At 44.7% G+C, this 15,953-nt stretch overlaps 1 protein-coding gene across 5 annotated transcripts in view; it reads left to right on the top strand.

Annotated features, from left to right (window-relative positions):
* The first annotated feature begins 407 nt into the window (after positions 1–407).
* The window catches only part of LOC142296998 (cytochrome P450 2C5-like), an 85,009-nt gene continuing 69,463 nt past the window's right edge, over positions 408–15,953 (top strand). The window contains exon 1 of one of the 5 annotated variants that reach the window (XM_075341202.1): positions 408–492. Coding sequence is in view for 2 of the 5 variants with exons in the window: in XM_075341204.1 (XP_075197319.1) it covers positions 433–492 (60 nt within the window). In the remaining 3 variants the exon portion in view is untranslated. Of the gene's footprint in view, positions 493–2,607; positions 2,690–14,026; positions 14,170–15,953 lie in introns of those variants that run through there. The other 4 variants (XM_075341204.1, XM_075341200.1, XM_075341201.1 and 1 more) reach the window with 4 other exon arrangements.

Raw genomic sequence — 15,953 nt, 5'->3', positions numbered from 1 at the left:
TGCGACTATTTGATGAGAGAAACTTGAGAAGCTTATATCAGTTTTTGATTTTTTTTTGTTTTTGTTTTTTTTTGCATACAAAAAAAAATGGCTGAAACTTTGATTTTAAGAACTGACGCATCGACCAAAGTGAGAGTTGGATCAATATTACTGATGAAACTCGGATTTTGATTTCACACATTTGACTTTCACTGTCAATATACAAACAACATGTTCTGCCCATTCAGGCATAAGACAATTGTCAAAGTTGTTAAGGGCTAATAAAGTTTTTGTTACCTTACATCAATGTTTAGTGATGTTAAGCCACTAGATGGTGCTCTAGTTCTATAGTGTTCAGTGTTTTCCTTGTTGGAGTGTCTTGCTGCTGGGGATTTCCTGGGCATTCTTAGAGCAGTCTCCATTTTGTAGGAAGATACATTTGAAGGAGGATGTATGCCTGTTCTCTCTTGCACCTCTCTTGTTAAACCCACTATCCGTACGAAAGTATATCAGGTATGTACTACATGTAAAAACATTATGTTGAAACCTGTTGTTGCATTGCATAAGTTGTAATGACGTAGGTAATTAGACTGGATAGAAATCCATATGTATATGTCGCCATTTTGTGAGCTTTTCCCATATACAGTGTAATGTAATATCCAGATGCGTAGTGTGCTCCACACTTATTGTTTTTTTGTATTCGGACAGTTTTACCATATACTCAAACATGTTCAACTCTGTTAACCAATAAACAAGTTTAGACTTCTCAGAAACACTCTGCTTACTTGAAAACAGAACAGATTTAGGCTGTATGTCGGAGTGCACACCGTGCAAACGTGCATGAAGATAGAACAGTGCATGTTCAGGGTTGTACATGGGCCTCTTCTCTGAACAGTTGTCAGAAGCTTTTTAATATTCTGCAAAAAAAAAAAAGACAGTTGGCAACTCTGCTACATTCTACATGTACTTGTCTGACATTGTGCTGCTGTGGTTTTGGAAAACTGCCTCTGAAAATGAAGAGGGAGGAGGGAGAGTGGAGTGTGTGCTGTGCTTGTTCAAAAGAAATTAAAATAGCTGGAAAAGATACAATGTGACCAGTTCTAGCAAAACAAAGCTACTTTGTGACCAGTGCGAGCGGAACATAGATACCAGAAGACCAGTGCATTAAAAACAAAAGGTACCATGTGACTAGTGCATGCGGAATAAAGATTCCATAAGACCAGTGGTGTAAAAACAAAGATACTAAGTGATGGGTGCCGGCAAAACACAGATACTAAGTGACCGGTGTCGGCAGAACACAGATACTAAATGACTAGTGCCAGCGGAACACAGATACTAAGTGATCAGTGCCTGCGGAACACAGATACTCAGATACTAAGTTACTGGTGCCAGCAGAACACAGATACTAAATGACCAGTGATGGCGGGACACAGATACTAAATGACCAGTGACGGCGGAACACAGATACTCAGATACTAAGTTACTGGTGCCAGCAGAACACAGATACTAAATGACCAGTGATGGCGGGACACAGATACTAAATGACCAGTGACGGCGGGACACAGATACTAAGTGACGGGTGCCGGCGGAACACAGATGCTAAATGACCAGTGACAGCGGGACACAGATACTAAGTGACGGGTGCCGGCGGAACATAGATGCTAAATGACCAGTGACGGCGGGACACAGATACTAAGTGACGGGTGCCGGCGGAACACAGATGCTAAATGACCAGTGCCGGTGGGACACAGATACTAAGTGACCAGTGCCGGTGGGACACAGATACTAAAGGCCTCTTTACATGCTATGACATCGCTAAAGCGATGTCGTTGGGGTCACGGAATTTGTGACACACATCCAGCTGCATTAGCGATGTCGTTGCATGTAACACCTATGAGCGATTTTGAATCATCGCAAAAACGTACAAAATTGCTAATCGGTGACATGTCCCCCTATTTCTAATTATCGTTGCTGCTGCACGTACGATGTTGTTCGTCGTTCCTGTGGCAGCACACATCGCTACGTGTGACACCGCAGGAACGAGGAACCTCACCTTACCTGCGGCCGCCGGCAATGCGGAAGAAAGGAGGTGGGCGGGATGTTCGTCCCGCTCATCTCCGCCCCTCCGCTTTGATTGGGTAGCCTCTTAGTGACATTGCTGTGACGCCGAACGAACCGCCCCCTTAGAAAGGAGGCGGTTCGCCGGTCACAGCGACGTTGCTAGGCAGGTAAGTAGTGTGACGGGTCCGCCCGATTTTGTGCGCCATGGGCAGCGATTTGCCCATGACACACAAACTATGGGGCTGGGTACGCACGCTAGCAATCTCGCTAGCGAGATTGCAGTGTGCAAAGTGACCTTTAGTGACCAGTGTCATGTCTTCTTAGAAATCATATCATTATTTTTTTATGCCATGTAATAAGATAGAGTTTAGTGTGATTGACATTGATACTGTCCAGTGATAACTTATCCAACAGCACCATCTGTTGACAATGTTTTCTTACTGCAGCTTGTTTATCTAATGTTTCATTGGTTACTGTGCAATGAAAATTGTCCCACCAAGCCTTATGTAGTTACCCATCAGACTTTGCATGGGCTCTGCCCCTTCTTCTTCTTCCGCAGCCATATTAGTTACATGGACACAGACATTGTGCATGCTGATCATCTCTCCAGATCTCTGCTCCTTTTGTTTGCCTCTACATAGCACAGTCGGTGAGTTATGATCCCCTGGCTAGGGCTCATGAAATTGTAAAAAAAAAAGTTGCTCCGTACTGCAAGTATTATCCTGTCATTATAGCTAATTTGTATTAGCAATGTATTGCATTACATCAAATGTCTTGTATCAAATGGAATGCTATGTAACTCAGATATGTTGTATGTTGTACTTAGTATTTTCATTTATTTCTTGTAGTTTTACACTGATATTATTAATACAAATTGTAAAGGGCCCCAAGCGTCTGAGGCAATGCATCGATGGGAAAGAGTTTAGCTGTCTGTCAACTCGTTCTTCTAAAGCACAGAGTGAGGGATCGATAGCAACCAGTGCCGGCGAGACACAGATACCATATAATCAGTATGTGTGGAGCACATAAACTAAGTTACCAGTTAGTATGAAACAAGAATACCATGTGTCCAGTGTTAAGGAAAAAGTTTGGTCAAACAGTAGAAAAAAACTATGAAAGGAAAACTTTTTTTTTTTTTAATTTTTTTTTTTAGTATGGAAATTTAGTAGGATATTAGTTTCTTGATTTTTCATGCACAGAGATGTCCAGGGAATCTCCTGAAATTTATTTCAGATTTCTTTGCTCATCCTGCACATTCAACTCTGTCCAAATATAATCCATCCGAATCAGACGTCCCTTATCTGCTGTCAAAAGATGTTCAATGTGAACAGAGTTCTCTCCAGATAAATAGAAAGGAGAGAAGGGTTTAAAAAAAAAAAAAAAAAAAAAAAAAATACAATTAAAAAAACTGTTCTATGCCCTCACCTGACGTGCTGTATTACACCACCTTCACCGCAGCTCTCAGGTCCTATGTGCTGGTCTTCGGGTCTTCAGTGACTGGCCACATGTAGTAACGTGAGGGGCAATGGATGCGGCCAATCACTGACTTCTGGACCACAGAAACCAAGGACCACTGTAAAATATATATATATATATATATATATATATATATATATATATATATATATATATATATATATATATATTCTTTTAATTTAACTCCTTCCCAGCCCTAAAAGGAATTTAGCATCATTTTAGCTGTATTCATGAAAATAAAATACCCAATATTTGGAATTCACCAGAATCCTAAATTCTTTGGAAATTCTTTACAAATTTGAATCGATTTGCTTATGTCTAGTCAATTAATTTTAATTTTTAAAACATTTTTTATTAAGAAATAGAAATCGATTTCAAATGTAAAAGAATGATCATTACCAAGCATGACTGTACCAAAACAAATATATCAAATACTGCATATACAGTAAAACATGTGGCTGATTCTTCCACCTCTCCTTAGAGCCACACACTGGATGGGAAGGGTTCACACCCACTTTTGAGTATGTGACTTTACATGGAGAAGTTTCCAAGAACTACAGGCTGGTATTGGATGAGTCCCATGCGGAGAAGAACAAAGACACAGTCGCCGACTAGATGTTGACCTATGCCTGATTACATTAAAGTCCAGACACATAGGCTAGGAAGACATGCGGTTACAATACTGCTGGAGGCCTTATTACATTATGGTGCAGGCTAGGGGGACACACTGTTACAAAAACCAACATTAAAAATCACCCCCATCATGCTTCCTTTTTAAAACCACACCCCATTGTGCCTCCTTATAATAATTATCCTCATTGTGCATCCCCTGTATCTACCCAAGGAGATAAAAATAAAGTAATACTCTCCTCCCCCCACCCCCACATTGAGCCGTGATGTGTTCATTCTCGTTTTCCACTGCAGACTCTGGAGCGATGCAAACATGTTCCAGTGTTGTAGCAATTACATTTTTTTGTCATGAGCGAGCACTACCATGCATGGGTGCTCGGTACTCGTAAAAAGCAGTTGGATGCTCAAATGGGCATGACTCTCGAGTACCCGAGTAGAATGGAAGTCAATGTGGAACTCAAGAGTTTTTCTACAAGATCTTCCCAATTGACTTCCATTATATTCGGTAAACGAGTTGTGCCCATCTGTCTGTCCAACTGCTTGTTGCGAGTACCGAGCACCTGAGCATGGTAGTGCCCACTCATCACTAGTTACAAGTACTGAGCACCTGAGCACGGTAGTGCCCACTCATCACTAGTTATGAGTACCAGGCACTTGAGCATGGTAGTGCCCGCTCATCACTAGTTATGTGTACCGAGCACCCGAGCATGGTAGTGCCCACTCATCACTAGTTACGAGTACTGAGCACCCGAGCATGGTGGTGCCCACTCATCACTAGTTGTGAGTACCGAGCAACCAAGCATGGTAGTGCCTGCTCATCAGTAGTAAGAGTACTGAGCACCCCGAGCATGTTAGTGCCCACTCATCACTAGTTGCGAGTACCGAGCACCCGAGCATGGTAGTGCCCGCTCATCACTAGTAAGAGTACTGAGCACCTGAGCATGATAGTGCCCGCGCATCGCTAGTTACGAGTACCGAGCACCCGAGCATGGTAGTGCCCGCTCATCACTAGTAAGAGTACTGAGCACCCGAGCATGATAGTGCCCGCTCATCGCTAGTTACGAGTACTGAGTACCCGAGCATGGTAGTGCCTGCTCATCACTAGTTATGAGTACCAGGCACTTGAGCATGGTAGTGCCCGCTCATCACTAGTTATGTGTACCGAGCACCCGAGCATGGTAGTGCCCACTCATCACTAGTTACGAGTACTGAGCACCCGAGCATGGTGGTGCCCACTCATCACTAGTTGTGAGTACCGAGCAACCAAGCATGGTAGTGCCTGCTCATCAGTAGTAAGAGTACTGAGCACCCCGAGCATGTTAGTGCCCACTCATCACTAGTTGCGAGTACCGAGCACCCGAGCATGGTAGTGCCCGCTCATCACTAGTAAGAGTACTGAGCACCTGAGCATGATAGTGCCCGCGCATCGCTAGTTACGAGTACCGAGCACCCGAGCATGGTAGTGCCCGCTCATCACTAGTAAGAGTACTGAGCACCCGAGCATGATAGTGCCCGCTCATCGCTAGTTACGAGTACTGAGTACCCGAGCATGGTAGTGCCTGCTCATCACTAGTTATGAGTACCGAGCATGGTAGTGCCCGCTCACCACTAGTAAGAGTACCGAGCACCCGAGCATGGTAGTGCCCGCTCATCACTAGTAAGAGTACCGAGCACCTGAGCATGGTAGTGCCCGCTCATCACTAGTAAGAGTACTGAGCACCATGAGCATGGTAGTGCCCGCTCATCACTAGTAAGAGTACTGAGCACCCGAGCATGGTAGTACTCACTCATCATTAGTTATGAGTAATAATAATTGGTTATGATTAAGGGCGTTAAGTCAGAAACGCGTTAACCACGACCATATGCTTTGTGTGAACTGCACTGAATAAATCACCTGATCACTCAGCTGGATCATTTTCATTTTCATTGCTGTGCGGCCAGGGCAGGGCCAGATCTGAGTCTGAGGCACGGTGAGGTCAGACGTGGGTGAGCTGGATTCCTTCACAAATGAGTACTGAGCACCAGAGCATGGTAGTGCCCGCTCATCACTACTCTCCACCTCACCATCCGTGGTTTCCATTATGCCAAAGACATAGAAACAAAATAGGAGAAGAAAGAAAGTTTCTGGACTCACGGCGTATTATGGCATTTTCTTTAGTTTAGTTTTTAAGGTTGAAGGGAGACTCTAAGTCCATCTAGTTCAACCCGTAGCCTAACATGTTGATCCAGAGGAAGGCAAAAAAAACCCCAATTTGGCAAACAAGTTCCAATGGGGAAAAAATTTCCTTCCTTCGTCCACATCCGGCAATCAGACTAGTTCCCTGGATCAACACCCTGTCATAAAATCTAATATACATAACTGGTAATATTCTTCACTGATTTATTATATAAGTGCTGCTTAAACGATGTAAAAGTCAAGGACAATTAAGCTGGCACTGACAAAGAAATTCTTTAAAACTCAGTTTCCCTTATTCATGAAGTAAGGGTGTGTTTTAATCCCGGAATGCCCCAGAGGTTTAATATGGAACCATACATGGGACTTGTTTAATGATTTCACGAGTAAAGGAACCAAGAATTTGTTCATCAAGGTCAGCCTAATTTTCCTTGTTTTTTTTAAGAATAAAATCCTCCATTATCTGACCATCCCACTTTTTATTTGTTTACTAAAGTTTGCGTTGGAAATGTTGAAACCTTATCGTGCATGGTAATCCATATTCCCTCTTTAATGTTTCAAAATTTCTAAATCTTACTTAGGCTGAATTCACAGATCTATTCTTTACAGTCTGTATTGGGGCCGCGATGCCCTGACCTGAATAAACCTACTCCCATTGCTGCCGAGGCTTTAAGTTTAGGTTGGGAGACCGTATGCAGACCATGAATAATTTTTGCAATTCCAAATATTTTTTCACCAATTTCTATATTCTAAAAGCCATATATTTTCAAATAAATTAAGAATAACCTCCTCAATAAATATTTTAACCATAACAAAAATAATCATTGTTGTCTATTACTTTAAGTTCAGAAATTTGCCTATCACGATCTGAATATAGACCTTGACTTTAACACTGGCCTAAACTTAGCCGGATGTACTGTTAACTACACAAAAAGAAGACTGATATGAAGGTGGAGGAGGGGATGAGAAATTGGATAACTGACTACCTATCAGATCGGCCCCAGTTTGTACAGATGGGAGCGGCTGTGTCTAGCAGATTATTGAGCAGTGTAGGTGCCCCTCAGGGAACGGTGCTAGCGCCCTTTCTATTCACACTATATACATCAGACTTTCAGTACAAATCTGATTTTTGTCACCTTCATAAATTCTCGAATGACTCCTTTGGTTGTTGGATGTACTCGGGGGGACAAGGAGGATGAGGAATATAGAAGGGTGGTGTTGAATTTTGTGGATTAGTGCCATGGTAACTATCTACAACTAAATGTTAAGAAAACTAAGGAGTTGGTGGCCAACTATAGCAGGAGAAAGATGGAATGTACCGATCACTATTGCTGGTCAGGAGGTGGAGCAGGTGGAGAGTTACAAATATTTGGGGGTCCACCTTGATAGCAAACTGGACTGGAGATGCCACTCAGAGATGGTCTACAAGAAGGGGATGAGCAGATTGTATTTCCTAAAGAAACTGAGGTCTTTTAATGTGTGCAGCAAAATATTAGAAATGTTCTACCAGTCTGTAGTGGCAAGTGCCATCTTTTTTGCACTCATATGCTGGGGTGGTAGTGTGCGGGTCTCTGATGCTGGGGTGGTAGTGTGCGGGTCTCTGATGCTGGGGTGGTAGTGTGCGGGTCTCTGATGCTAATAAGCTGAATAAGCTTATCAAGAAGGCGAGCTCTGCTGTTGGCTGCAATCTGGACTCTTTTGAGGAGGTAGTGGAGCGAAGAACTGAAAAAGTGTATGGCGATTATGAATAATAATGCACATCCATTATATGAGCTATTCATGAGACAGAAGAGCACCTTCAGTAACCGGCTAATCCTTCTGAGGTGTAAGAAGGAAAAATATAGGAAATCATTTGTGCCAACTGCTATGGGAATGTACAGCAATAGCATTAGTGTTAAATCCGCAAGGTGAATGTCTACTTTATTTCTTCTACTTTCAGTTCACCCCTGTGTATGTCCTTATCTAATGTATAATGTTCTTCTGTAGACTCTACTGTCTTGTCAATTATGTAATTCATGTTATGATTTAAGTTTTGCTGCTGTGATACCATAATTTCCCACGGGATCAATAATGTGTATCGTATCGTATGACTATGAAACTGTTAACTTTGGGTCAAGAGATCGGTGGTCAGTCTATAAACCTCTCTCATCAACATCACCCCTCTTCTCCGCTCTGCCAATCCCTCCACTGTCTCCCAATCCTCCACCATGTCCATTTCAAACTACTAACACTGACCTATAAAGCTGTCCATAATCTGTCTCCTCCATATATCTCCGAACTAATCTCCCGCTACACTCCAACACGTAACCTCCGGTCCTCCCAAGATCTCCTTCTCTCCTCTTCTCTCATTCGCTCCTCATGCAACCGCCTCCAAGACTTCTCCCGAGCCTTCCCCTGTCTTCTGGAATTCACTGCCTCAACACATCAGATTATCTGCTACACTTGCAAGCTTCAAACGGAACTTGGAAACTCATATGTTCAGAACTGTCTATAATCTCCAGTGACCCCACTGCGTCACCACCGCCTCACCAACGTGTCGGAACTGCCACCCGTCCGACACCCCACCTACTGTCTCCTCCCCAAAATCCTACAGAATGTAATCCCGCAAGGGCAGGGTCCTCTTCCCTCTGTACCAGTCTGTCTATTGTAACTTGTATATGCATTCTGTAAGTAACCCCTTCTCATGTACAGCACCATGGAATCAATAGTGCTCTATAAATAAATAATAATAATAATAATGATAATAAACTATGGTCCATACGATGGTCTGAATTTGGTGTAACATGGGTTAAGTGGATAACCTCCTTTAACTCTATTTAAACTGATGTGTTGGGGACAGAACTTTGTCTAATTTACAAATATATGAGTGCAGAGCGCATGAACCCAGTACATCCGGTACGGTTGATCCCTTTGTCACTGGTGATAGCCATGTTCAGAGCTTGGTGCAACTGAACCAATGAAGGGCACGTAGTTATACCTATTCAGGGTGATGCCAACAATTACTGTCCCCTGGTGGCTGGGTGGATATTGGTGCAACCCATGATAGGAAATAAGGAGAGGAACATAAGATGACGGTACAGGAATCTTGGAGGGTACACATCTGAATAAAACAGAGGCATATCTCTTAAGGCCATGATATTCCACCGCACTTTACAGACCTTATTTCTGTCCTCATCAGGGCTCACAATCTACATACCATATCAGTATGTCTTTGGCATGTGGGAGGAAACTGAAGAACCCAGAAGAAACCCTGGCAAACATTCGGAGAACATACAAACTGTCACGATTCCTCTGTGCAGAGCATCTTGCACACTAGGAGATGCTTTCCTGCGCTTTCCTGGACTACTGAGCTGGCAGTGGTATGATTCCTCTGTGCAGAGCATCTTGCACATTAGAAGATGCTCTAAGCTACTGAGCTGGCAGGTTGATTGACAGCACAGGATTCCATGCTGGTTCTGGGAGGAGTTGAATACTCAGGTATTCAATCTTCCTGGTAATTGCTCTGCTTCTTTACTGAGCATGCTCTACCAGAACCTTGCCAGTAGTACATTCTGGTTCTGTAGCTGTGCTGTTGGCCTGTGTTTCTCCATGTGTTCTGATCTTTGTTTCTTGACCCAGGACCGTCATTTGCTCGATCCCTGTTCCTGTCGCGACCTCCCAGCTTTTGACCTCGGACCATTACCTGACCATGTCTCAGTTTTCTCCCTGAAACTATTACTTACCCTTCTAGAATTCTGACCCTCAGAGTGTGACCGGACTATGCTTCTGTGAACTCCCTTTATCCATACATGTCCTCCTGTTACTAGACCCGGCTATCCTGACTACTCTTCCATCTGTACTATCCATAAGTAGTGACTTGCATTGCACAAACTACTTGCAAATGTTGTCCTTTGTGGTTAGTATCTTAGTCGCCTGAATATCATCAGGATTGATTGGCCATCTATGGAGGACAATTCAAATACCCAGCCTTTTTGTTTTTCCTGGAGATAAGATTCCACAGGAGGTGTCTGACAGCAGCGTATTCCACTCTCCCATTGGTTGAGACAAGCTTTCCTGGTAATCCTCTGAGGACAAGGTCCGCCATCACCTATCACATGTCCAGTTGTAGAAAGACATAGACAATAGATCTGAGATTCCTCAGTGGTGTTGTGGCGCCCCTGAGGCTTCAGTCGCCACAGAAGTACTGCATCTGAGCCAGAGGTGTGGTTCCCCATCCATGGGTAAGGAAGAGGTCATCCACCGGTATATATGTACTGCCCCAGTGCCAGCAGCCGGGCTGCTGCTTGGATCCGGATCTGTGGTGGCTCAAGGGGTCATCAGAACCGAGAGGGGTCACGTGGACACTTGAAAGAAAAGGGGGTATTTACAGGTGATTGTGTGGTTAGAGTTCGTGACGCCACCCACGGTGTGTGGTAAGGTGGGATACCACCGCTACTGTTGGGAGCACCCGGTGGCGATGGAATGGCAGCCAGGTGATTAACCCCTCCATGGGTAGGGGGAAGTGCCCCGGGGCTCGGTGATGGTGAGAGTGGAGCACCGTTGGGCAGGAAAGGGTCACTGCATACTCACTCAGTCCAATGACGCTAACACCGACAACTTGTAAACCAGAATTCTTAGCACCGCTGTAGCAGGGAGGGAGCACTCTGGGATCCCGTGCCCGATGGTGTTGCATGTTAGCCTGTGACCTTTTCCTTGGCACTTTCTTTACTGGTTGGCCCCTGTCGTATAGAACTAGTCGGGTCTTGCTTACCCATATGGCTAACGGAGTGAGCTTGCTCTCAGGATTGACACTTGGGATTTTCTAGACTGTGTATTGGGAAAGTCCTATCCCCCTCGTTGCGCTAGTACCCCGATTTTGGAGCAGGTGGAAGACGAATCATGAAGTCTTTGCCTTTGTCGGGTAAATTACTAGGATGCTTGAAGCTACTTCCCGGCCTAGGGTCCACGTACCCCGCCGTGCCCTGGCCCCTGCCCGGAGATGGCTCAAAGCCGCCGACTGCCCTAATCAGCAGTTCCGTGCCCCTTGACATGATCCCCTGCGACCGGGGTTCCAGCTCCAACCAGGCCCAGACCAATGTCTGCCACCTAGTAACTGAGGAGCCCAGATCCTTGACCTCTCCACTCGAGAGTCACCACTCAAATCTTCACTACTCCAACTCTTACCTAACTCTCCTGACCTCCTCTTACCAACCCCCCAAGTGGCCAGCTCTATTCTCTTCAGGCTGTCTACTGGTGTCTGGTGGGTGTGGTGCAGAGTGTTTCTAGGATTTTGATTAGCTTGTTCTTAGCAACACCACAGGCTAGGGATCCGTAACCAAGGAAGATTGGATATCATGCAGAAGGGCAGATTGCACAATACCCTGTGACGACTTGATAGGCCAGGGCGTCACATTCACACAAAACACAGACACTCTTATCAGCAACACTCCATCAGGCCAGGGTTTTGGTGATCAGCTGGGGGGTGGTATTTACTGGGAGCAGCCTGTAGGAAGTGAGACAGTCGAAAGAAGCAGTGGAGGAGCGAAGACCTGAGATCTGGAGCTGGTGCAGCTCGGCCTAGGCACAAGAAAGAGGGAGTCCTAGTGCCCACAGGAAGTGCGCCATACTCCCGTGGCCTCATTCAACAAACGACATATTAGAGTGGAGGAACTTGGCCGCAGACGGGGATCCGGTCCCTAGACTAGAGGAGAAGAACCAACATGCTTATCCAGTAAAACCAGAGGCTAAAGATACAGCTAGTACCAAAGCCAACTCCGCACACGTATCCGCTGGAAGGTGACCACATAGGGCCAAACGAGCTTCAAGCCACCCGACAGGGTCCATGGACACCAGCTCAGAGCACTGTGTGCGTAGGCACGGGACAGGCGGGCGAGAAGTCAGCGCAGGAAGACGACCAGGGAAGGAACATTAGAAAGGTGCACCAGTTTTGACCTTCAAACTACCCGGGATCGAATGGAGCCCATCACAATGGAACCCAGCACTCCAAAGGCGGTCAATGACTAGTCGTGTTACCTTGGAACCTGCTACAGTGAGTAAAAATCTTGAGAATGCATCCCTGTGTTGCTCTGTTATTCGTCTGCGCCTTTGGCCCTGCTCCCCCGCCATCATCGACTACTACCCCCATCGGCCCTGGGGCCCAGCTCTACCTGTGGAAAACTATACCAACCAAGCTGCATCACCATCTGCCCCAGAGGTCCCATCCCACAGCGTCGGCTATCTCTGGCCGAGTACCACAGGTGGTGTCACGAATCATTACCCCCACTATTATCCCTTTTAAACAACATCGCCGGTGTCACGGAACTGGGCCTTGCCACCGCAACATCCTCCCGGCCGGCCTGGTAATGAGTGCCCCATGGCCCCCAGTGCGGCCTGTCAGTGTCACCACCTGTGACGCCCTGGACTAGCCAGGTAGTCACAAATAGCGCCCCACACCACACCAGTCCCTCACTAGGTAACACCAGCCAACCAAATTAACACCTAGTCACCTCCCACAGGGTTTGATGGACACACCAGGGAGCATGCCCAGGTGGTTGGACACGCCCACCGAGGAGTTCACAGGTCCTGAGACAAAAAAACAAAGCAGATTAGTCTGGAATGTAGTGCAGTGAAGTTCAAGTCTGAAGGCAGGCTCGTGCCAAGGCCGCAACTCTTTGTAAGGTGTCTGGGTAGGAGCCCGGGCACCTATGGCTAGGAGGTATATGGTAGCCTCAGCCTGCAGTAGCCGGGAAGATGGCCAGGTGGAACTGTGGTGGACCGGAACAGGGTTGTGGCCCGCCGGTACCGACCCGGGGAACTGACCCGGAAACCGGAGCACAAAGGGGGGTACAAAGACCCTGAAGCTAGGTCCAGAAACCACTGGGGACTAGCTAATTAACTGATTGAGACTAGGACTTTAGGTCCTTTCCCACTCAAAGTCCCGACTGAAGACAACAGCCCAATGAGGGGAATAGAAAGCCACCGCACAGGCAGAGATATCCCACAGGCCAGCGTCTGCGGGCAACGGCCTCTCCCGACTTCCACACAGCCGGGGAGCGGGCTACCGACGCTGAAGCGCAGGCAGCCACAAGGACACAACACGGTGCAGGAGAAAGGAGACCACCAGCCGGGTGGGAGACCAGACGCAGCAGGCTGCGGGCACCGACCACCATCATCTTGGTTTACCAGAGACTTGAGTGTATTAATAATCGTGAGTACAATAGTGCCCCCCGGCCGCACACCTTCCTGCACCGCACATCACACCAACACCCCAACGAGTGCCGGGGGCCACCATCATCCCTACCCACGGAGGGGTTAACATCTTGCTGCACAACATCTCCCCCGGGTGCCCAGTAACCGCAGCGGTGGTGCCCACTAACCGCAGTGGTGGTGCCCACCTTCACCACAACCCGTGGGTGGCGTCACGAACTTAACCAAATTAAGGCCCCGGACGTAAACCCATGTCCCCTCCAAAGCACCAGTCCCCTTACAGAGCGAAGTGACCCCGGATCCGGAGGCGCTCGAGCCACCCACCGACGAGCCCCGATCCGGGCGGCTCGGCTGCAGCCGAGCGCGGGGTGGTACAGACCAGTCCGTGTTATTCATAGACATGTTGGGTTCTCCGGTTAGTTAGATATTGTTTGTAGCTGGGAACACTTTATACCACAGTACAGCAAATCTCAAAGAACATAGTTTCTTGGCCTGAATATCTAGGCGGGTTCCAAATATCAGATTACATTTTGGATGTTATGCAAAGTTTCACAATTGTAAAATCACGCTGAAGAGCTGGATCCAGTCCTGGAGCCTCCAGAAACAATGTACGTATAAGAGAGGAGAAAGAGAGAAATCAGACATAGATCACAGGGCGATTTTAGGTAAGAAAGGAAAGATTTAGAGATATTCTCTGTACATTTACTTTAATTGAGTGAAAGAAAGAAAGAAAGAAAGCACGAAAGAAAAGAGAGAAAGAAAGAGACAATGATAGCTAGACAGGAAGAAAGAAAGAAAATGACTGAACGAGAGTGAAAGAGAGAGAACAAGAGCAAGAAAGACCGAAAGAGAGAGAAAGAAAGAAAGAAGGAAAGAAAGAAAGAAAGAAAAAAAGAGAAAGAAAGAGAAAAAGAAAAAGAGAGAAAAAAGAGAAAAAAAAAGAGAAAAAGAAAGAGAAAAAGACATAGATAGATAGCTAGACAGAAAGAAAGAAAATGACAGAGAGAGGAATGAGAGAAAGAGAGAGAAAGAAAGAGAGTGAAAGAGAATGAAAGGAAGAAAATGAAAGGATGGAAGAACAAAAGAAAAGAGATTGCTAGAAAGAAAGAAAAGGAATTAAAGTAAAGAGCGAAAGAAGGAAAGAGAGAAAGAAAGACATAAGATTATTAGAACGACAGATAGATAGATGGATAGATAGAGGGATAGATAGATAGATACATAGATAGATAGATAGAGGGATAGATAGATGGATAGATGGATGGATGGATAGATAGATAGATAGAGAGATAGATGATAGATAGATAGAGGGATAGATAGATAGATAGATAGAGGGATAGATGGATAGATAGATAGATAGATAGAGGAATAGATAGATAGATAGAGATAGATAGATAGATAGATAGATAGAGGAATAGATAGATAGAGGAATAGATAGATAGATAGATAGATAGAGGGATAGATAGATAGAGGGATAGATGGATAGATAGATAGATAGATAGATAGAGGGATAGATAGATAGATAGAGATAGATAGATAGATAGATAGATAGATAGATAGAGGAATAGATAGATAGAGGAATAGATAGAGGAATAGATAGATAGATAGAGGGATAGATAGATAGATAGATAGATAGATAGAGGGATAGATAGATAGATAGATAGATAGAGGAATAGATAGATAGATAGATAGAGGGATAGATAGATAGATAGATAGATAGATAGATAGATAGAGGAATAGATAGATAGATAGAGGAATAGATAGAGGAATAGATAGATAGATAGATAGAGGGATAGATAGAGAGATAGATAGATAGAGGGATAGATAGATAGAGGGATAGATGGATAGATAGATAGATAGATAGATAGATAGAGGGATAGATAGATAGATAGATAGAGGGATAGATAGATAGATAGAGGAATAGATAGATAGATAGATAGAGGAATAGATAGAGGAATAGATAGATAGATAGAGGGATAGATAGATAGAGGGATAGATGGATAGATAGATAGATAGATAGATAGATAGATAGATAGAGGGATAGATAGATAGATAGATAGATAGAGGGATAGATAGATAGATAGATAGATAGATAGATAGATAGATAGATAGATAGATAGAGGAATAGATAGATAGATAGATAGATAGAGAGATAGATAGATAGATAGATAGAGGGATAGATAGATAGATAGATAGAGGAATAGATAGATAGAAGGATAGATAGATAGAGAGATAGATAGATAGAGGGATAGATAGAGAGATAGATAGATAGAGGGATAGATAGATAGATAGATAGAGGGATAGATAGATAGATAGATAGATAGAGGGATAGATAGATAGATAGATAGAGGAATAGATAGATAGAGAGATAGATAGATAGATAGAGGGATAGATAGATAGATAGATAGATAGATAGAGGAATAGATAGATAGAAGGATAGATAGATAGAGAG

Source organism: Anomaloglossus baeobatrachus, chromosome 3 (assembly GCF_048569485.1).
Source record: "Anomaloglossus baeobatrachus isolate aAnoBae1 chromosome 3, aAnoBae1.hap1, whole genome shotgun sequence".
Taxonomy (NCBI): Eukaryota; Metazoa; Chordata; class Amphibia; order Anura; family Aromobatidae; genus Anomaloglossus; species Anomaloglossus baeobatrachus.
This window is presented reverse-complemented; position numbering and strand designations above follow the sequence as displayed.